Below are 22,965 nucleotides of genomic sequence, written 5' to 3' on the forward strand. Positions count from 1 at the left end.
TTGTATATACTAAACCATTTTGTTGTTTTTTATACATTTAAGTTTTCAGTATAATTTAGCTGAACCTTATTTTTCATATATATTTTGCATATAAGTAACCTGTTTTACTGGCACCAGTAGTTGCATAAAATGGATTTACCCTACAGATTTAGAAAACTATATTAGACATATGAAAAATTCCAATGTATATTGGGGTTTATCAATGGGGCTCTTTATATTTTATTATTGTTGGTAGCAGTGGTCTTATTTAAGTGAGCAAAGCCTATTTCAAGATAATAAGATATTTCTGTTTTCTTCTAAAAGCAATATTTTTTTATTTTTTTATTTTTAAGATTTTATTTATTTATTCATGAGAGACACACAAACACAGAGAGAGGCAGAGGCACAGGAAGAGGGAGAAGCAGGCTCCATCAAGGGACTCGATCCCAGGTCTCCAGGATCATGCCCTGGGCACTTGGTGGGATGAGCACTGGGTGTTATGCTATATGTTGGCAAATTGAACTCCAATAAAAAAATTTAAACCATTGAGCCACCCGGGCTGCCCTAAAAGCAATATTTTCTAATTCACTAATTGTACAAACTATATAAAGTTGATTTTTGGGGGGAAGAGGGTGTAATATAGGGTGGACATACACATTTCCTTGATATGCCTACCTAATAATCTAATATTCTTTGTTAGAAACTCCATTCTATCCACACATTGTTATAGATCATATGTGGGTTTCTTTTTTCCCAGTTTTTTCTTTGTTGAGGTACAATACAGATAACAAAAGATTTACCATCATAACCATTTTTAGGTGTACAGTTCAGTGGAATTAATACATTCACATTGTTTGCTGCTATCAACACCATCCATTCCATGCCTCTTCATTCTGTAAAACTGAAATTCTATGCCTATGAAATAGTAATTCTTCACTTCTTCCTTCACCCAGCTCCTAGCAACAAACAAATATATTTTCTCTTATGTTCTCTGTGCCTTTGGTTTCTTATTTAGTAAATCATTGCTAAATTCAATGTCATAAGGCTTTTTCCTGATATTTTCTCCTAAGAGTTTAGGTCTTTGATCTATTTTGAATTAACTTTCATTTATGGTGTTAAGTAAGAATACAACTTCATTCTTTTGCATGTAGATATCCAATATTCCCAGCACCATTTGTTGAAAAGACTGTCCTTTCTTCATTGAATAATGTTAGCACTATTCTGTGGTTGTGAACAAATGTGAAACATATACTTTAGGGTTGTGAACTAATAGTAAATATACATATGTATATACCTGCCTCCAGTTTCTGACTCAGGGCTCCTAAAACTGTTGTAAATTTCTAAGTGATTTGAGCATTAGGAACATCTTTTATTCTAATGAGATGACTCAGTGTGGGCTCCTGGATCGGCGCTGGTCACCAGAAAGACCAAACCATAATTAGAAGCTCGAAAGTTTCATCCCTAACCCCCTGCCATTACTCCAGATAGAGGAAAGGGGCTGGAAATGGACTTAGTCGTTGATCATGCCTAAATGACAAAGTCTACATAAAAATCCCAATTGTATTGGGTTGAGAGCTTCCGGGTTGGTGAAAACATCATCCACCTACCAGGAGGGTGATGCACTTCAACTGCACAGGGACAAAAGCTTTTATGCTCAGGACCTTCCTTGACCTTGTCTTATTATCTCTTCATCTAGCTGTTCATCTATATCCTTTATCATACCTTTTAATAAACTAGTAAACGTAGGTAAGTGTGTCTCTGACTTCTGTGACCCATACTAGCAAATTAATCAAAAGTGAGGAGGACAATATAGCAACCTCTGACTTAGAGCTGATAAATCAGAAGCACAGATGACAGCCTGGATTTGTGACTGGCATCCGAAGTGAGAGCACTGTTGTGAGACTGAGCCTTAACGTGTGGGATGTGATGCTATCTCTAGGTGGATAGTGTCAGAATTGAGTTATATATAGGACACCCAGATGGTGGTGCAGAATTGCTAGGTGGGGGAAACCACCCTCACATCTGGTATCAGAAGTGTTGTGAGTAAGGTAGTGGTGTAAGAGTAAATGAGAAATACAAGAGAAAGGACTGAGTTTTTCCTAACACAAAGGTTAAATCCCATTTGTTCATAGTGTATACTCCTTCTAATATGCTGTTGAAGTTAGTTTGCTGGTATATTAATAAGGATTTGTGCATCAGTGTTCATAATGAATATCATCTATAGTTTCCTTTTCTTTTATCTTCTGGAACACCACATATGACTTTGTTTTATCCTTATTCTGTTTCACTGATCTATTTTTCTATCCCTGAACTGATCCACACTGTCTTAATTATCTTAGCTTTTAATTGTTCTACTATCTTGTATTGAATGCCTTCTAGGAAACTCAAGGGGGGAAATCAAATCTTTTGCCTTTAGTGTGATGCTTATTCTAAGGTTACTTATTTATGTTTTGAATATATTTTCTTGGATAGAGGACATTTCATTGTATAGTCAATTTCTGGGCTATACTAAGACTTTTTATCTTTAGTAATGAATGGCTATTGAATTTCAATAAATGCTTTTTCTGCATATATTAATATAATCATATGTTTCCCTTTCTGTTATATGCATTAATATGAGATTATCAAATATTAAGTCAAACTTGCATTTCTTGACAATATTTTGATTATCATTAATGTTGAGAAGTCTTCTGTGAAGAATAATTTATATTTACATGTTTATTTGGGTAATCTGTCTTTTTATTCTATCTGCTTTTAAGATCTCTAGGAGTTCAGAACTCTTGACTTTTTTTATTTTTATTTTTTATTTATATTTTTTTAATAATAAATTTATTTTTTATTGGTGTTCAATTTGCCAACATACAGAATAACACCCAGTACTTCTTGACTTTTTTTAAGAAGTTATTTATATTGAGATACAGTTGATGTATGACATTGTATAAGTTTAAGTTGTACTGTTGTTAATTTGGCACATTTATATATTTATATATTACAGTGTTAATCATACTGCAATATGTTAGCATTAGCTAACATCTTTAATCATATCTTTTTTTAATATTTTTGTGTCTTAGTACCATTTTTTTTGAAGGTAGGAACACTTAAAATATAATCTCTTAGCTACTTTGAAGTTTATAATATAGCATCTTTGTCTATAATCATTATGCTATGCATTAGATCTCCAGACATATTACTGGTTGCAACTTTCCATTGACTTTTTGTTAATTTTTAGAAGCATCACTCAAATCAAATTTGATTATCAACTGACATCATGTGATAGAGTAATTGTGAGAATAATTGTGTACTCCCTCTGGTATCATTTATACTTCTCTGAAGGTAAAGAAACATGTGTTGCAGGGTTTGAGCCCCTGGGACTGCCCCAGTAGAGCTATAAAATCTGAAATTAGCCTTCCATATGGGAATAATTCAAATCTCTGAGTTCCTGGCTTTGACTCAATACAACACAATTAATCTGGAGGGATAGACAACTCATCTATGTTTACTCAAGCTTAAGAAGTGAGAGAGGCAGTTATGAGGAGATTGTAATATATTAGTATGAGGAAGACCTTTCTGGAGCTGAAGAACAAATACTCAAAACTACTTTGGACTCCTGAGACTCAACTGGGCCAAAAATAAACTGAGAGCATAAAAACAGGGTGGTCCCTCTGAAGATAAGTTAGAAACTTCTCTGGATTGCCTCGTAGTTGACAGGTACATCAGTGAAGCCCCATCATAAAGAACTACCCACTTAGAAGGTTAGATGAAGATGCTCTTGAAGTTTTCCTCAACCATCCTTTAGAAATTCTGGTTCACAAGTCAACTGGTACCAACTTTGGAAAAGGAAGTGTATCCAGGTATATTCTCTGGGCTTAGGAATAATTTAGTAAGAAATAACATACTAACCATTAGTTTCAGTGTGAATTGATTTCACAGTGAACATCTGGCATTAACAGATATTGTAATAGAAAGTTTAATATTATTTTATGGATTTTATATAAGCCATATTAGTCAATCTATAAACCACAGTTATAAAACAAAGAAATAAGAATTTATGTCTTTATTGTCTCTGTTTATGCTGTGAGGTTCATTTATGATAAAATTGGTGAAAACCTTTATCATGAGCTTTCCCTTTGTTTTTATTGCATATTGTACTGGAACAAAGGTGAAGTATTGTTTTTTTTTTTCTTTTATAAGATTTCATTTATTTATTCATGAGAGACACAGAGAGAGGCAGAGGGAGAGGCAGGCTTCCTGCGGGGAGTCCTATGTGGGACTCAATCCCAGGATCATGACCTGAGTCAAAGGCAGATGCTCAACCACTGAACCACACCCAGGCGCCCCAAGATGAAGTTTTGAAATGAAACTAGAGTGTGTTTTCCCTGATAATATGCTAATTGTGTGACTTTGGAGGAATAGTTAGCTTATGTAAAGTATAAGTTTCTTCTTTCAGGGGGATCCCTGGGTGGCTCGACGGTTTAGCTCCTGCCTTTGGCCCAGGGCGCGATCCTGGAGTCCCGGGATCGTGTCCCGCGTCAGGCTCCCTGTGTGGAGCCTGCTTCTCCCTCTGCCTGTGTCTCTGCCTCTCTCTCTCTATCTATCATGAATAAATAAATAAAATCTTTAAAAAAAAGTTTCTTCTTTCATAAATTGAGAGTAATATCAGCATCACTAGATTTTATACAAATCAGGAATTGGAGCACTAGAAATGACATTTGCATTTTGTGTGGTAACATGTTACGGTACAAGAAGGTAGCCACTGTTACTACTTTCAAATGTTGATGTTGTTTGATTGATTTAGAGCTCATCAGTCCTTCTTTCCCAAGTGTATTCTGATTTCTTTGGTGTGGTAAGAAGCTCGTGTACCTTAATTAGCACTTCAGTATAAATTTGATAAGGAGAAAGATTTAATAACTTAATGAATAATGTATAAAATTGTGGAATCACTATGTTGCCTACTTGAAACTAATAAAAAATTGTATATCAACTACACTTCAATAATACTAAAAAGAGGCTGTGTTCTTTAGCAAGTAACTTCCTCTCCCTGGGAATTGTTTTAAACAAAATTTAATGGTCATCCTTTTGGGGAAATTATATATGCATATTATATATGTATATTGTATATATAATTCAATATATGTGTAATATGAATTACCATGAAAACATGGACAATCTATCTAAGTCACATTTCCCCAGGAATCCTAGAAAATCCAGGAAACGTACTTTTTTGGGTATGTCAATGACTTTGTTGCTGCTTTTAAAGCTATTATACATTTAAGTGCTCAGATGCTGGTTCTTTTATTGCCAAAAACTCCTCAGGGCAGCAAATTTCAAAGGTATTGTCATTCAAAGCATTGTTAAGTTTGGAAAGCTTATTATTCCTTCAGGTCTTGCTTTCAAAAATCTCTATTTAGAATTGACCTCAGGCAAAACGTTTCCAAGACCATAATTATTTTGGAGAGGTACTTTTTACTGAGGACAATGTTATAGGTTCCCTCCATTGGCTTGTTAATGTGAGGAATCTGATTTATTTATCAAAACTTTGGTTCAGCCTGGTATCACAGACAGAAAGAGAATACTTAGCATTAGGCAGAGTACTGTAGAGCTCTAGCTAGTTCTTAGTGAGATTAATAACTTGCAGTGAGTAATGCAATACTTGTAATTTCAGAGAAGCTCATCAAGGAGGACTAAAAATTTGAATAAATTTGCACAGTTGTATTTTTTCACTAAGTAATTCTACCGTATATTTATCCGAGCGTATGTGCATTTGACTGCTCCAGGGACAAAGGAGGGAAAGAAAGCAAGAATATATCTTCAGGTAGCCAGAATCACCACCATGGTTGACTTTAACTCCACTACATTCACCAATCCTAGTACCTTCTTCCTGATGGGCATACCCGGTCTAGAAGACTTGCACATTTGGATATCCATCCCTTTTTGCTCAATGTATATTGTTGCTCTCCTAGGAAACATATTCATCCTTTTCATCATCAAAACTGAGACTGCCCTCCATGAACCCATGTTCTATTTTCTTTCCATGTTAGCCATCACAGACCTCACCTTGTCAACCTCCACTCTTCCCAAGATGTTGGGTATATTCTGGTTCAGTGATCATGAAATCAGCTTCCATGCCTGCCTCACTCAGATGTTTTTCATCCATGCTTTTTCTGGGGTGGAGTCAGGGCTTCTTGTGGCCATGGCACTTGACCGGTATGTGGCAATCTGCAACCCACTGAGACACTCATCCATTCTTACAAATTCTGTGGTGGCTCATGTTGGCATGGTGGCACTTCTACGTGGATTAGTACTAATGACACCACATCCCTTCCTGGTGAGGAGATGGCCATATTGCCAGTCCAATGTAGTTCCCCACACATACTGTGAGCACATGGCTGTGGTGAAATTGGCTTGTGCTGACATTTCCATCAATAGTCTTTATAGTTTGGCTGTCATCATCTTAATTGTTGGGACTGATGTGACATGTATCTCTCTGTCCTATGTACAAATACTTCGTACTGTATTTAATCTCCCTTCTAATGATGCCAGGTTGAAAACTCTCAGCACTTGTGGGTCTCATGTATGTGTCATCCTCACCTTCTACATCCCTGCTCTTTTCTCCTTCCTCACCCACCGTTTTAGTAAGCATATACCACTGCACACCCACACCCTGCTGGCCAACATGTACTTGTTGGTACCTCCTATGCTGAACCCTATCATCTATGGAGTAAGGACCAGACACATCCGAGAATGTGTTCTACAATTATTTATGACTAAAATCAACTGAGAATTCTGGGTCCTACTTTTCTACTTATTCTCATCTTCCTATAATTCTTTGGTACAAATTTTTTTTTGGATTCTATTCTAGCTTCAGTAAGACCAAGTATTAGAATCTTAATTCTTCCACTTACTCTTCTGTAAATGGAAGTTATAGTTAATATATAGAGAATGAATATGGAATGTAAAGTGAGTCATTCCCATTGCTAGTGCAAACATTGTGTATCTTTCAAACTTGTGGAACTTTCAATCAGAACTCTTATTCCTGAAATGAGCAAATAAAATAAAATGATGACTCATTTTGCATTATCTATCCACTCCTTATCTAGCAAGCATCTGTAATGTGCCTAGCATTTATATGGGCATAGAAAACATGACAGTAAACAAAAGAAGCAGAATTACTTCCCTTAGTGGAATTTATAACCAATAAAGAAAGGTGCTAAATGAAAGCAATTAATGTATACTCACTATAGCCTTTTCTAATACTGTTTAATATCATAAATTTTAGTCAGTTTTTTTAGTTGTATCCCACACTTTTTGATTGCTGATTTTCTATTTGTATTATTGGATACTAAAATAAGAATCTGAAATTCTCCAAATATAATAGTATGTTTGACTATATGTTCTTTCATTCCATCAGTTTCTCTTCATGTAATTTGAAGCTCTACACTTAAGTGCGTATGCACTTAGTATGGTTATGTCTTCTTGGAAGATTCTTTTTTCTTTATATAATACCCATCTTTATCTTTGACAATATTTCTTATTCTGATTTCTACTTTGTCTTATATTAATATAGTTGCTTCAGCCTCTTTTAAAAACTGTCTGCATGGAATATATTTCCCATCTTTTTAACTTACATATGTATTTATATTTAAAGTATGTTTGTGTACACAAATATAGTTTGGATTTTGTTCTTTTATTTTATTTCTATCTCTATCTTAAATTGGTGTGTTTAGACCATTTTCATTTAATGAAACTGGTGATATGGTTGATTTAAGTTTACCATTTTGATGTGTATTTCCTGTTTGTTATTCATCTTCATCCCCTTCCACCACTGCCTACTTTTGGATTTGAATAGTTTTAGTATTGAGTTTTAATTTATCTATTGGTTTCTGGCTATAATTATTATATTTTTTTTAGGGATTGCTCCAGAACACAGTTTTCCAGTTTGAGCACGATTACTATTTTCAGCCAGATAATACTTTGATGCGAAGGTTGTCCTGTGTACTGCAGGATGTTTAGCAGTTTTTATGGTCTGTGGCTGCTAGATACTAGTAACAACCAATAGGGCCTCTGGAAATTGTCAAATGTATTATTGAGAGCAAAAATAACTGAAAACTACCCATCTACAGATTGCAGTATACATACCTAACCTTTCACAATTGACTTCAAGTTAATATTTACCACTTCAAGTGAAATCTAAATGAACCCTACCGTTACAGGATCCTGTACTTCCTTACATGCTGCAGTTGTCATATATACTCCACATGTCTGAAAACCCCACAAGGGCTATTTAAAAGTTATTTTAAACAACTGAAGCAAATGTGTTTTATATTTAGCCAAATTATTATAAATTCTGTTGCTCTTCCTTTACTACTGGTCTAATTTTCTCACTTGTATAATTTCCTTTCAAATGGATCTCATTTTAGGTTTTCATTTTAAGAATGTCTGCTGCTGATGGATTCTCTCAGATTTCCCTCATCTAGCAAAGCCTTTATTTCATCTATATTCCTGAAAAATATTTTTTCTGTATATAGAATTCTGGGGTAACTGATTTTTTAGAAAGTAAATTTCAGCATTTTAAAAATACCTTTCTACTGTTTTCTGATGTTTCAGCTTCTTTTGAGGAATTACAGTCATTCAAATTATTATTCATCTATATATAATATGACATATATTTCTGACTCTGCAATAAATTTTCATTATCTTTGGTTTTTATCAATTCCATGTTTTTTTCTATATGTATGATTTTCATCAAATTTACTTGTTTTGGGAGTCTTAAAATCTGTAAATTTATGTCTTTAACAAGTTTGAAAATGATTTCCCATTGTTTCATTAAATATATTTCTCTGTCCAATATTTTTTTTCTTTTCCCTCTGGGTTCCCAGTGACATGAATATTAGAGATTTTTAAATGTGCTCCACATCCCTGATGCTCTGTTCATGATTTTATTTTTTTCTCTATTCTTCAGATTGAATCATTTTTTCCTAATCTGTTTTCAAGTTTATGCTTTCCTCATCTTCATTCTGCTATTGGGTTCATCTGATGAATTTCAGATGTTAAGACTTTTACTTGTAAAATCATGGCTTTGTTATTTTTTAATACTTTCTATTTTCTCTGCTGAGGCCCTCTCTTTTCCATATTTTAACAGTGTTTACTTTTAAGTCAGAATTTATAGTTGTAATGACTGCTTTAGAGTCTTTGTATAATAATTCTAACACTGAGTGATATTGAGATTGGGATCTGTGGATTATTCTTTCCCTTGATAGTCACATGTTTTCTGGTTTTTCATATGTTTAACAATTTTTGAAAAATTTTATTCTGGACATTTTGAATATGGATCTTTTAAAACTCTTTATAGGGAGTTGATTTTGTTTTCCTTCATTTTGTTTTGCTTTACCAGGAAATCAATTTGGTTATATTCAGGCTACAAGTCCACTTTGCCTCCTGTGGTGGTTCTAATAAGTGCCTTTTGTCTGTCCAATATTTGTGTTACTCATCCTGAGTTTTGGAGATGGTTTATACTGTAGTTCAGTTCTCAGTGCCTTCATGTGTTCTGTTGTGTCTGTCCTATGCATGTGCAGTTCAGGAGTAAGCTCATGGTTTGTGTCAGTTCATATACAGAATTTAAAGAGCTACTTATCCATTTCTCTTCTCTCCAGGATTCTTTTAATATTCTGCAGTTATAAAGGGACACCTCTCACATTTCCATGATCAAAAAGGCAGCATTTCTGAAAGAGTTGTAGCTGCATGTATCACCCTGCCGTCAAAACACATACTGCCCTTGGAGAAAGAAGAAAGGAAAGAGGGAAGGAAGAAAGGAAAAAAGGAAGAAAGGAAGAGAGGGAGGGAAGAAGGAAGAAAGGAAGGAAGAGGGAGAGAGACAAAGAGATAGAAAGAAAGAAGAAAGAGGGAAGATAATGGTAGGAATTTCACATACATTCTCCAGTATCAGCCTTATCTTTTTTCTTTCCTTTCCCCTCTCTTCCTTCTCTCCTCCCTCTTTCCCTCCCTCCCTTCCTTTCCTCTGTTCCTCCCTCCTCCTTTTTTTTTTTTGCTTTGCTTTTTTTTAAGATTTTATTTTATTTATTCATGAGAGACACACACACAGAGAGAGAGAGAGAGAGGCAGAGACACAGGCACAGGAAGAAGCAGGCTCCATGCAGGGAGCCCAATGTGGGACTCAATCCCGGGACTCCAGGATCACCACCTGAGCCAAAGACAGACACTTAACCGCTGAGCCACCCAGGCGTTCCTTTTCCTGCTTTCCTTATTTTTCTTTCCTTCCTTCCTTCCTTCCTTCCTTCCTTCCTTCCTTCCTTCCTTCCTTCTTACTGGCCAGAAAGGTAAACCTTTTCTTGGAGTTTCAGCTGATTGTAGTTTTCTATGAAAGGGATACAACTTTCAGTTGGGTCCAGTAGAAAAACAAAGAATAAATCAGGAGGATCCTCCTCTTTCTCTTCAGCCCACAGACACCTTGATCCTCTGACCAGAAAACAATGAGGTTTATTTTGTAATTTTGTTCCCTGTAAAACCTGCTATGTCTCTGTGGGATGCTTGTTTTCTAATCAGTGGAGGAAACAAATATAGAGAAAATGTTCTTGAGAACCTATATGCTATAAGCTACTTCTTCAAAATTTGACTTCAATTTTAACTTGATTGATTTGCTAACTTTATAGAATTCTATGGTAACTGTTTTATAATTTGTCCAGATTTTAGTTTTAATCTGTTGGAGAAGCTGGCTATGGTGGACTTGTTGCATTTTAGTAAAACTAGACTCTGTTTATAATATAAAGTTTTAAGTATAAATATAGTAGAACAATTGAAGAGAAATGCTGTGGAAAAAATAAAGGAGAATGAAGAGATGTTGTGTATGCAGTGGAAGATATATTTCTATTTAGTGTTGTCAGAAAAGTATCATTTAATAGATAGTACATGAGAAAGTATTTGGAGACAACAGATTTAACAAGACAAACTCTAAGAGTACTTTAAGGAGAAGAAATAGAAAAAAGCATTGCATTTTGCACTGTCCTTCAAATCTGAAAGAAATGAGAAAGCCAATATAGCTTCAGAGTAAGAAGGAAAATGTAAAGGAGAGAATAGTAGAAGAAATAGTTCAAGGATATCTCAACCCCACATGTAGAACACCCAGGTAATGCTAATGTATTTGGCTTATGTTATGAGTAAGAATGGCAGTCATTGGGGATATGTTTTAACAACCTTATTGATGTCTGACATATAGTAAATATAGTTAAAATATACAATTTAAGGTATGTTTTCATATGTATTCAACTGTGAAAGAATTGCCAAGATAATAAACATATCTTTTATTACTTTAAATTTCCTCATGTGCCTATGAAATACATACTTATTGTCTTCTCCTGAAGTCCATCCTGTTTTCCCAAATAATGACAGCTTGTGTCTATAGATTAGGTTGGGGCTTTTGTTTTTGTTTTAATTTTATATAGATGTAATTATACACTATGCCTCTTTTCTTCTGGTATATTCTTTTTTCACTAAACACATTATTTTAATATTTATCCTCATGTGATATATATCATCAGCTTATTCCCTTATAATGCTGAGGGTATAATATTATGTAGATAAGCCTGAGTTTGTCCATAAAGTCATTATTGATAAATATGTGAGTTGATTCCAGCTTTTGGGTATTGTGAATGAAGTAGCTCTGAGTATTTGTGTATAAAACTTTCTGTGAATATATGCCTACAATTTTCATAGGTAAAATTATTTAGCGGTAATAAGCAATTACAACAATGTTGCAGGATACAAGGTTAATATGCAAAAGTCAGTTACTTTCCAGACTTCCAGGGAAGATGGTGGAGTAGGAGGACCCTAAGCTCACTCATCCAAGATTCAACTAGAAAACACTCACATCAGTGTAAATAAGCCATAAAATGACCTGAAAACTGCCAGAAGAAACTCCACAACTACACGTAGAGAAGAGGTCTAGACACACCTCAGAGGGTAGACAGTGTAGAAATGAAATCAGAAACTAAACAGACTTGTGGGACTGTCCACAACAAGGGTAGATGCTGTAGGCCTGGAGGAGAGGAAAGCAGACAGTCACACCAGGGAGCCCACATGGGGAAGATGAATCACCATAAGAGTACCAGAACACCAGCTTCTTACAACTAGCAGGACTTAAACCATGAATTTTTTTTAAAAAAATCAGTGTGCTAAGTTCTGGGAGAGACTGGAGGATGAGAAGACACTGAGTCCTTGCCCTTAAAGAGACAGCATAACAAACAGCCCAAGGAGATACAGCATAGAAGCAACAGTTTGAAAGGTGCTTGGAGCATACAGGAGAGTTATTTACTAATCTCAGAATGTGTCCTAGAGGGACAGAAATCACTGGGGAAGTCCTCCAGGAACAGAGGAACTGCCAGAAGCCATTTCCCCTCTCAGGGTAAACACATGGTAACCTGTGGACTCCTTACCTAACTTGCTAGCACTGCTGTGTCCCCCCACTCCATGCTGTATTTCCACCCTCTGGACAGCCTCCTTCAATCTGGGTGGTATAGGTGCCCCACTGTATTGTACTTGAACAGATCTTCCTTTTCCAATACTCTCTTGGCAAGAGGCTATAGAAAGAGATACCACAGGACAGGCAGTGCATGCAGCCACTACAGTGTCAGCACCAGTCCAAAGTCAGTCCTGTTCTGGAAAGTGGGAAAGATAACCATACGCACTAGTTAGATAGAGATCCAGCAGTGGGCTGGAAGAAGACAACTGATCTGATTGCAAGCCCCACCCACCAAAAAAAGGTTCTCAGGGGACAACACAAGGAAAGCACCCTTCAGTTTTATGCAACTAGTCTGAGTCAACCAAGCCCAAGATATCCTAATACTGGCCCAGTAACACCACAGGAACCAAACACTGCCCACAAAAGGCCATTGCAGATGACTGGACTAAAGGAAAAAGTGGCTCAGCCACAAGAGCAGGGCATACACATCACACATAAAAGATACCCTTGAAGTGCCAGGTTCCAGTGAACAGAGGCACTGCATGGTAGGGCACTACAGGACCTCTTCATCATAAGGCAATTACTTTCAAGTGCAGGAGATACAACTGTCTTTCCTAACACAGAGAAACAGACACTGAGTTAAACAAAATGAAGAGACATAGAAATATATATCAAATGAAAGAACAGGACAAAATCACAGCAAGACACTTAAGCAAGATGTAGATAAGTAGTATACCTAATAGAAAATTAATTAATTAATTAATTTTATTTATTTATTTTTTAAATGTTTCCTTTATTTATTCATGAGAGACACAAAGAGAGAGGCAGAGACATGGGCAGAGAGAGACATAAGCAGAGTCCTGCAGGACTCAATCCCAGTATCTCAACCTGGGCCAAAGGCAGATGCTCAACCACTGAGCCACTCAGGTGCCCCTGATAAAGAATTTAAAGTCATAAAAAAAAAAAAAAAAAGAATTTAAAGTCATGATCATAAAGATACTGGACTTGAGAAAAGAATAGAGGACATCAGCAAAACCCTTAACAATGAGATAAAAAAAGAACCAATCAGAGATGAAGAATTCAAGAAGTGAAATTTAAAGCACACCAGATGGAGTAAACAAACTAAACAAAGCAAGAACAAATCAGTGACTTGGAGGACAGAGAAATGGAATTAATCAAGCTGAGCAGGTGAAAGGAAAAAAAATTGCAAAAGGAGAAAAGACTTAGGGAACTCAGAGGCACTATAAAGCATAATAATATTTACATTATATGAATTCTAGAAGGAGAAGAGGAAGAAAAAAGGAATTGGAAAATTTGTTTGAAGAAATAATAGCTGAACACATCCTGAATCTGGGGAAGGAAACAGAAATCCATATCCAGGAGGCACAGAGATCACCAAATAAAATCAACCCAAAAAGGTCCACACCAAGACACATAGCAATTAAAGATGGCAAAAAGTAGTGACAAAGAGACAATTTAAAAAGCAGCAAGAGAAAAGAAAGCAGTTATATATAAGGGAAACCCCATTAGGCTCTTAGCTAATTTTTCAGCAGAAATTTTGCAGTCCAGAGAGAGTGGCATAATATATTCAAAGTGCTGAAAAGAAAAAAAAAATCTATGGCCAAGAATACTCTATCTCGCAAAGGTTTCATGCAGAATAGAAGAAGGGATAATAGTTTCCCAGACAAACAAAAGTTAAAGGAATTCATGATGACTAAATGAGCCCTACAAGAAATGTTACAGGGGACTCTTTGAGTGGGAAAACTGTAAGTGAGAGTAAGGAAAGTAGAAAGCACAAAAGCAATAAAAATAAGTATATTCGTAAAAATCAGTCAATGTATTCACAGACTAAAAAGATATAAAGTATGACACTATATGCCTAAAATGTATGGAGGAGAGGAATAAGAATGGGTTGAAACTAGAGCTACCATCAACTTAATATAGACTGCTATATACAGAATATGGTATATACAAACCAAGTGGTACCAACAAATAAAAAACCAATAATAGATATACAAAAAATAAAGAGAAAGGAATCTAAACATATCACTAAAGAAAGCCAATTTATTGTGAGAGAAGACAACAAGGGAAGAAAGGAACAGAGAAGAACTAAAAAAAAAAAACAAAACAACAGGAAATATGTCAAATAAAAACATACCTATCAATAATTACTTTGAGTATAAATGAGCTAAACACTCCAATTAAAGGACATAAGGTGGTGGAATGGATAAAAAAAAAAAGTCCAAAACCCATCCATATGCTACCTATAAGGGACTCATTTCAGACCTGAAGACACATGCAGATTGAAAGTGAAAGGATAGAAAAGCATTTATCATTCAAATGAATATGAAAATAAAAGCCAGAGCAGCAATAACTTATCTCAGAAAAAAAAAAAAAGAGACTCTAAAACAAAGATTGTAACAAGATACAAAGAGGGACACTATGCAATTATTCATGGGACTATCCAACAAGGAGATATAATAATTGTAAATATTTAAGTACCCAATATAGGAGCATTCAAATACTTAAAGAAGTTAAAAACAAATATAAGGGATATAATTGATAGCAACACAATAATAATAGGGCACTTTAACATCCCATATACATCCATGGACAGATCATCTAAATAGAAAACCAACAAGGAAACAGTGGTTTTGAATGTCACACTGAACCAGATAGATTTAACAGATACATTCAAAATATCCTGTGCTAAAATAACAGAATACACATTCTTTTCAAGCACACATGGAATATTCTCCAGAATAGATTATATATTAGGCAACAGCACAAGCCTCAACAAATCTAAGAATATTGATCATACCATGCACCTTTTCTGAGCACAATGTTATGAAACTGGAATTCAACCACCAGAAAAAAATTTGGAAAGATCACAAATACATGGAGGTTAAACAACATGCTACTAAACAAAGAATGGGTGATTGAAGAAATCAAAGAGGAAATCAAAAAGTACATTGAAACAAACAAAAATGAAAACACAACTATCCAAAATCTTTGGGATTCAGCAAAAGCAGTTCTAAGAGGGATGTTTAGAGCAATACAGGCTTACATAAGAAGCAAGAAAAATCTTACATAAGCAATCTAACCTTACACCAGTAGGAGCTAGAAAAAGAAGAAAAAGTAAAACGCAAAGCCAGCAAAAGGATGGAAATGATAAAGATTAGAGTAGAAATAAGTAACATAGAAACTAAAAACAAAACAAAATAAAACAATAGAACAGGTCAATGAAACCAGGAGTTATTTCTTTGAGAAGATCAACAAAAGTTATAAATCTCTAGCCAGACTTATTTTTAAAAAGAGAGAGAAAAGAATCAAATAAACAAAATTACAAATTAAAGAGGTGAAATAACAACCAACATCATAGAATACAAATGATTGTAAAAGAATATTATGAAAAACTATATGCCAACCAATTAGACAACCAAGAAGAAATGGATAAATTCCTAGAAATATATTACCTACAAAAACTGAAGTAGGAAGAAATAGAAAATTTGAATAGACTGATTACCAGTAACAAGCTTGAATAATAAAAAAAAATTCCCAACAAATAAAAGTCCAGGACCAAATGGCTTCTCAGGAAAATTCTCCTAATCACTTACAGAATAATTAACACCTATTCTCAACTATTCCAAAAAATTCGAAGAACTTCCAAATTCAATCTATGAGGTTGATATCACCATGATACCAGAATCAGATAAAGACATCACAAGAAAGATAACTACAAGCTAATATCTCTGATGAACATAGATGCAAAAATTCTCAATAAAATATTAGCAAACTGAAAGTAACAACATTACAAAAATAAATCATCCATCATGATCCAGTGGGATTTATCCCCAGGATGCAAGAATAGTTCAATGTTCACAAATCAGTCAATGTGATATGTTACATCAATAAGAGAAAGGACAAAAACCATATGATCATTTCAGTAGATGCAGAAAAAGCTTTTGACGGAGTACAACATTCATTCACAATAAAAACCCTCAAAAAAGTAAGTTTGGAGGAAACTTACCTCAACATAATAAAGGCCTTATATGGAAAACCCATATCCAGCATTATACTCAATAAGAGACTTCCCCCTAATATCAAGAACAAGGCAAGGATGTCCACTATCACCACTTTCATTCAATATAGTACTGGAAGTCCTGGCCACAACAATCAGATAACATAAAAGAATGAAAGGCATCCAAATTGGTAATAAAGAACTCAACTTTTCGGGATCCCTGGGTGGCGCAGCGGTTTAGCGCCTGCCTTTGGCCCAGGGCACGATCCTGGAGACCCGGGATTGAATCCCACATCAGGCTCCCGGTGCATGGAGCCTGCTTCTCCCTCTGCCTGTGTCTCTGCCTCTCTCTCCTCTCTCTCTCTCTCTGTGACTATCATAAAAAAATAAAAATTAAAAAAAAATTTAAATATTAAAAAAAAAGAACTCAACTTTTCACTATTTGCAGATGACGTGATACTCTTAGAGGAAAATCTAAAGACTCCACACACACACACACACAAAATAATAACCTGCTAGAACTGATAAATGAATTCTAAAATTGTAGGTTAAAATATCAACGGACAGAAATCCATTGCATTTCTACACACCAAGAATGAAGCATCAGAAAGAGAAATTAAGAATGCAATCCCATTTATAATTCCACCAAAAACAATAAAATACGTAGAAATAAACATAATCAAGTAGGTGAAAATTCTATACTCTGAAAACCGTAAAACACCAATGAAAGAAATTGAAGATGATGCAAATAAATGGAAAATTAACTATGCTTATGATTGGAAGAACAAATATTCTTAAAATGTCCACAATACCCAAAGCAATCTACAGATTTTATGCAATCCCTATCAAAATACCAACATTTTTCAAAGAACCAGAACAAATAATTTTAAAATTTATGTGGAACTACAAAAGACCCTCAATAGCCAAGACAATCCTGTAAAAGAAAAATACAGCTGGAGATATCATAATTCTAGATTTCATATTAAACTACAAACTGTAATACTCAAAACAGTGTGGAATTATCAGAAAAATAGACACATAGATCATCAGAAGCCCAGAAACAAACCAGTGATTAATTGGTCAATTAATCTTCAATATGGGAGGGAAAAATATATGATGGGGAAAAAATATTTTCAATAAATGGTGTTGGGAAAATTGGACAGCTACATGCAAAGGAATGAAACTGGATTACTTTATTACACCATAAACAAAAATGAATTCAAAATGCATTAAAGACCTAAACCATAAAATTCCTAGAAGAGAGCACAGGCAATAATTTCTCTGACATCAGCAATAGCAATGTTTTTATAAATTTGTCTCCTGAGCCAAAGAGGATAAAAGCAAAAATAAACCATTGGGACTATATCAAAATCAGAAGCAAAGGAAAACAATCAACAAAACTGAAAGACAACCTGCTGAATGGGAGAAGATATTTGCAAATGACATAGGTGACAAAGTATCTGTATCAAGAGTTTATAAAGAACTTATACAATTCAACACCCAAAAAACAAATAATCCAATTAAAAATGGGCAGAGGACATGAATAGACAATTTTCCAGAGAAGACATACAGATGGGCAACAGACACTTGGAAATATGTTCATCATGACTTGTAAAAGGAAAATGTACATCAAAACTATGATGAGATATCACCCCACACCTGTCAGAATGGCTAAAATCAACAACACAAGAAACAACAGGTATTGGTGGGGATGTAGAGAAAAAGGGACACTAGTACATTATTGGTGGGAATGCAAACTGTTGCGTTTGCCACAAACTGTGGCAACTATGGAAAACAGTATGGAGGTTCCTCAGAAAGTTAAAAATAGTACTAAAAATATCCAGTGGTAGCACTGCAAAGAATACAAAACACTAATCGAAAGAATATATTCATCTTTAGGTTTATTGCAGGATTATTTGCAATAGCCAAATTATGAAACCAGCCAAACTATCTATAGATGAATGGATAAAGATGCAGTATATATACAATCACATATCATTCAGCCATAAAAAATGAGATTTTGCTATTTGCTACACATGGATAGAGATAGAGAGTATAATGTTAAGTAAGTCAGAGAAAGACAAATACCACTCATATGTGGAATTTAAGAAATGAAACAAGCAAACAAAGGGTGGAAATGAGAAAGAGAAACAAACCAAGAAATACACTCATAACTGTAGAGAACAAATAGATGGTTACCAGAGGGGAAGTGGGTGGACTGATGGATAAAATAGGTGATGGGGATTAAGGAGTGCACTTATCATGATGAGCACTGAGTGATGTATAGAATTGTTGAATCACCAAATTTTTACACCTATAACTAATATAATACTATATGTTGACAATACTTGAATTAAAAATAAAACCTCTAAAAATGTCAATTACTTTCCTAAATACAAACAATGAAAAAGTGGAATTTAAAATTAAAAACATAATACAATTTACATTAGCAAGTAAAAAATGCTTAGGTATAAATTTTAAAACACGTGTACAATATCTATATGAGAAAAACTGTAAAACTCTGTAAAGAGAAGGATTAAAGAAATAAAAAGAGGAGTAGTACATGTTCACAGTAGGATGACAATATTGTCAAGATGTTAGATCTTCCCAACTTGATGTATAGATTTATTATAATCCCAGTCAAAATCTCAGGAAGTTACTTGTGAATATTGGAAAATTGATTACAGTTTATATGAAGAGGAAAAAGATGTCCAGAATAGCCAATGCAACATTGAAGGAAAAGAACGAAGTTGGAGAAGTTATACTACCTGACCTAAAGACTTAGTATAAATCTATATAATTAAGACAATGTGATACAGACAAGAGAATAAACAGATCAGTGGAACAGAATAGAGAGCTCAGGAATAGGTCCCTCAAAATAGAGTCAACACATATTAAAGTCATCATAATATTTTTGGACTTCATAATAGTGTGTTGTATGTCACTGAGACTTTAATTACTTTAATTACATTTCCTGATTATTAATGGCACTGAGATGTTTTATGCAGTGATTTTCAATCTGTATATATTTTTCATTTTATTTTTTTTTATTTTTATATTAAAAAAGTTTGTCCACTAATATTGAATGGTTAGTTTTTTTTAATCTAATTTTATTTTATTTTTTAAAAAGATTTATTTATTTGAGAGAGAGAGAGAGAGAGAGAGAGAGAGAGACTGAGAAAGAGGGTGCAAAAGCGGGGGGAGGGGGGGGCAGCAGAGGGAGAGGGAGAAGAAGACTTCCCGCTTAGCAGGGAGCCAGATGCAGGCCTCTATCCCAGGACCCTGGCATCATGACCTGAGCTGTAGACAGACACTTACTGGCTGAACCATCCAGGTGCCCATCTTTTTATCTAATTTTAAAACTACCTTGTGTATACTAAATGCAAGTGCACTATCATATAATTAATTTGCTAGATTTTCTTGAACTCTGCAACTTGTGTTTTTATTCTCTTAATTAAACTTTGGAAGAACAGAAGCTCTTAAATTTTTATGAAATGCAGCTCAATAATTTAAAAATATATCTGATTATTAATCTTTAATATAATGTCTCCTAGAAGATTTTTAATTTTAGGTTTTACGTTTAGATTTATGATCCATACTTATTTTTGCATAGGATGGAAGGTATAGATTGAGGGGCATACTTTTGCATATGATCACCCAATTGTTCCAAAATCTATCCATTCTATATTGAATTACCTTAGCATTTTGTTGAAAATCAATTAAGACTATATGTGTGGATCTATTTTAGGCTTCCTATACTAGTTTGTTGATTAATTTGCATTTCTTTATGCCACTACTTTATGCATACTGTCTTTATTAAATCCTCCAACTTTGTTAACATTTTTTCAAAGTTGTTTGGTTAGTTACTTTACATTTCCACATATATTTTTGAAACAGTTTTTCAATTTCTACAAGAGAAAGCCTGCTGGAAATTAAATTGGAATATGATTAAATCTAAATATCAACTTGGAGAGAATAGAAATATTCACAATACCGAGGCTTGGATACATGACAATTGTGTATATATCTCCTTTTATATATGTTCTCACCATTGTTTTTTGTTTTCTTTCTGCAAGTCTTACTTTTTAAAAAAATAAAATGTGTCCCTAAATATTCTATCTTGAGGCTATTGCAAATAATATTTTTATATATTTTTCTAACAGAATGTCATTAGAATAAGAAATTTAAATGTTTGTTTAGTAATCTGGTATCCTCTAAACCCACAGATTAGTTCTAGCAGCTTTTAGTATGTTATGTAAGATTTTTCTACATGGAAAAACCATATCAATAGTAAATTTCCTTCTAATATCAATGATTTTTATTTCCTTTTACTGACCTTACTACATTGGCTGGACAAAAGCAAGTAGACATTTTAAGAACAGAGAGGCTTGAATATTTTTGATAATAGAGAGAAAATAGTCTTTCTTCATTATGATGTAATCTACCAATTTCCAGAGGTTTTCCTTATCCTACTGGTGAGTTTCCTTCTCTTTCTCATTTTCTGAAATTTTTATCAGGAATTCATGATGGATTTTGTCAAATTTTTTTCTGCATTTATTAACATCGTATATAATTACCTTTGTTTGAAAATATGTTGAAAAGCATTAATTTATTTTTCAAATTAAAATTTCCCCTGCATTTATTAGGTAAGTGCTACTTGGCCATAATATAGGATTATGTTATTTATCATTAAACTCAATTTACATAATTCTTAATACTTTTTGCAACTGAGTTTATGAAGAAATTTGATAAATAATTTTGTTTTCATGAATGCTTTCCTCTGGTTTTGTAGAGTTGGCAACATAGAATGAGTTTAACTCTTTCAGAGACTCAGTTGAGTGATAAATAGCATGCAGACTGCCATAACCCTCTGAGTGAAATTAAGAAATATCACCTAGATAAAAGTAATATTGGCAGATAAATAGGTAATTGAAGAACAGATTCCAAATTATTGGTGCATCAATATTTTGAAAAACTGAAGGATTTTATGCCACCAGAATCTTTTTTTTAATCAAATCTGTACATAAATTTCACTGCTGGCATATTTACACACATTTGAGAATTTTGTTACATTCTTTACAAAGCCCCACAGTCTTCTTTCACCTTAAATGAGAAAAAGCAGTATGTAATCTATTGAAAAAAGTGCAAATTACATAAAGGCATGATGAAGTGTGAATTTAGGAGACACTAATAAAGACTGAAGTGATGCCAAAGTGGCCCTTACATGATTCCAGTTTGGGGCACCTTGAGAGATATACAGGTTGAAGGTCAGCCTAAAAGAATTTATTGATTTTTGAATACATTTGGGTCACTCTTTCTTTACAAATATTTTCACAACTCGGTTCCGAATTTGCTTTGTCCTGACCCCATAAATGACTGGGTTTAAACAAGGGGGAACAACCACGTACAGATTGGCCAAGAGGATGTGAATGTAGCGAGGAATATTTCTGCCAAATCGGTGTGTCATAAAAGAGAAAAATGCTGGTGTGTAGAAGGCTAGGATGACACAGACATGTGAACCACATGTACTAAGTGCTTTGAGTCTGGCATCCCTCGAAGGAAGACAGAAAACAGCTCGTAGGATCTGAACATAGGAAAGGGCAATAAGGATCAAGTCAAAAATCAGGGCAGCAATGGTAAATAAACCATAGATGATGTTGACCCTTATATTAGCACAGGCAAGACGGGCGATTCCCATGTGTTCACAGTAAGTGTGAGGAATAATGTAGTGTCCACAAAAGGGCAATCGTTTGAGAAGAGGGCAGAAGGGGATGACAAGGAGGACTGGCCTCCCCACTACAAAGGAGGCCATGATGGCTACCACTCTGTTGGTGAGAATAGTGGTGTATCTCAGTGGATAACAGATAGCAACAAAGCGGTCAATTGCCATGGCCAGCAGTACGACAGATTCCATACCAGTATAGGTATGGATAAAGAACATCTGAATGAGGCAGCCTTCAAATCTTATCTCCCTGAAGTTGAGCCAGAATATAGCTAGCATCTTGGGAATGGTAGAAGTGGAGAGGCCTAGGTCAATAAAGGAGAGGAGAGCCAGAAAATAGAACATGGGTTGATGAAGACTCTGATCAGTCTTAATCACAAACAGGATTGTGACATTCCCCACAAGTGCTATCAGATAAACAACAAAGAAAGGGAAAGCAATCCAGATATGGAAAGCTTCCAAACCAGGTATACCCAACAGAAGGAAGGCAGAGGGATATGAGGCACTGTCATTGACAGAAGACATCCTGCTGAGAACTCTTGGAAAATACTCTATGGTCTTCTTCAGTATTTCTGGGGAGACACAAGGGAATATATATGGTGATTATAAATATATAATGGTACACCAACTAGACACTTACAAATATAATGGGAAAGAATGTAAGGATAATTGACCTTTAAATTTAAATTATTGACTATTCCATGTAATATTCCATGGAGACTGTGAAAGTTAAAAATAGTCTTTTCTGGTGGTAGTGTGTTGTAGTGATCC

The 22,965-nt window shown here is 34.6% G+C and overlaps 2 protein-coding genes across 6 annotated transcripts in view; one reads left to right on the forward strand and one right to left on the reverse strand.

Moving 5' to 3' along the window:
- The window catches only part of LOC140615526 (olfactory receptor 52E4-like), a 50,398-nt gene that overhangs the window by 16,936 nt on the left and 10,497 nt on the right, over positions 1 to 22,965 (reverse strand). For 3 of the 5 annotated variants that reach the window (XM_072795391.1, XM_072795389.1, XM_072795392.1), the window contains one exon: positions 21,327 to 22,766. The exons of the other annotated variants lie outside the window; for them this stretch is intronic. In XM_072795391.1, the coding sequence (XP_072651492.1) occupies positions 21,781 to 22,719 (939 nt within the window). In that variant the 5' untranslated portion in view covers positions 22,720 to 22,766 and the 3' untranslated portion in view covers positions 21,327 to 21,780. Of the gene's footprint in view, positions 1 to 21,326; positions 22,767 to 22,965 lie in introns of those variants that run through there. 5 annotated transcript variants of the gene reach the window in all.
- On the forward strand, positions 5,810 to 15,900 carry LOC140615524 (olfactory receptor 52E2-like). The gene is made up of 2 exons (XM_072795388.1): positions 5,810 to 6,722; positions 15,899 to 15,900. Coding segments are annotated over exons 1-2 (915 nt in total).

Source organism: Canis lupus, chromosome 23, assembly GCF_048164855.1.
Source record: "Canis lupus baileyi chromosome 23, mCanLup2.hap1, whole genome shotgun sequence".
Classification (NCBI taxonomy): domain Eukaryota; kingdom Metazoa; phylum Chordata; class Mammalia; order Carnivora; family Canidae; genus Canis; species Canis lupus.

Coding starts and splice junctions, on each gene's coding strand:
- LOC140615524 (XM_072795388.1), top strand. CDS start 5,810: ATGGTTGACTTTAACTCCACTACATTCACCAATCCTAGTACCTTCTTC.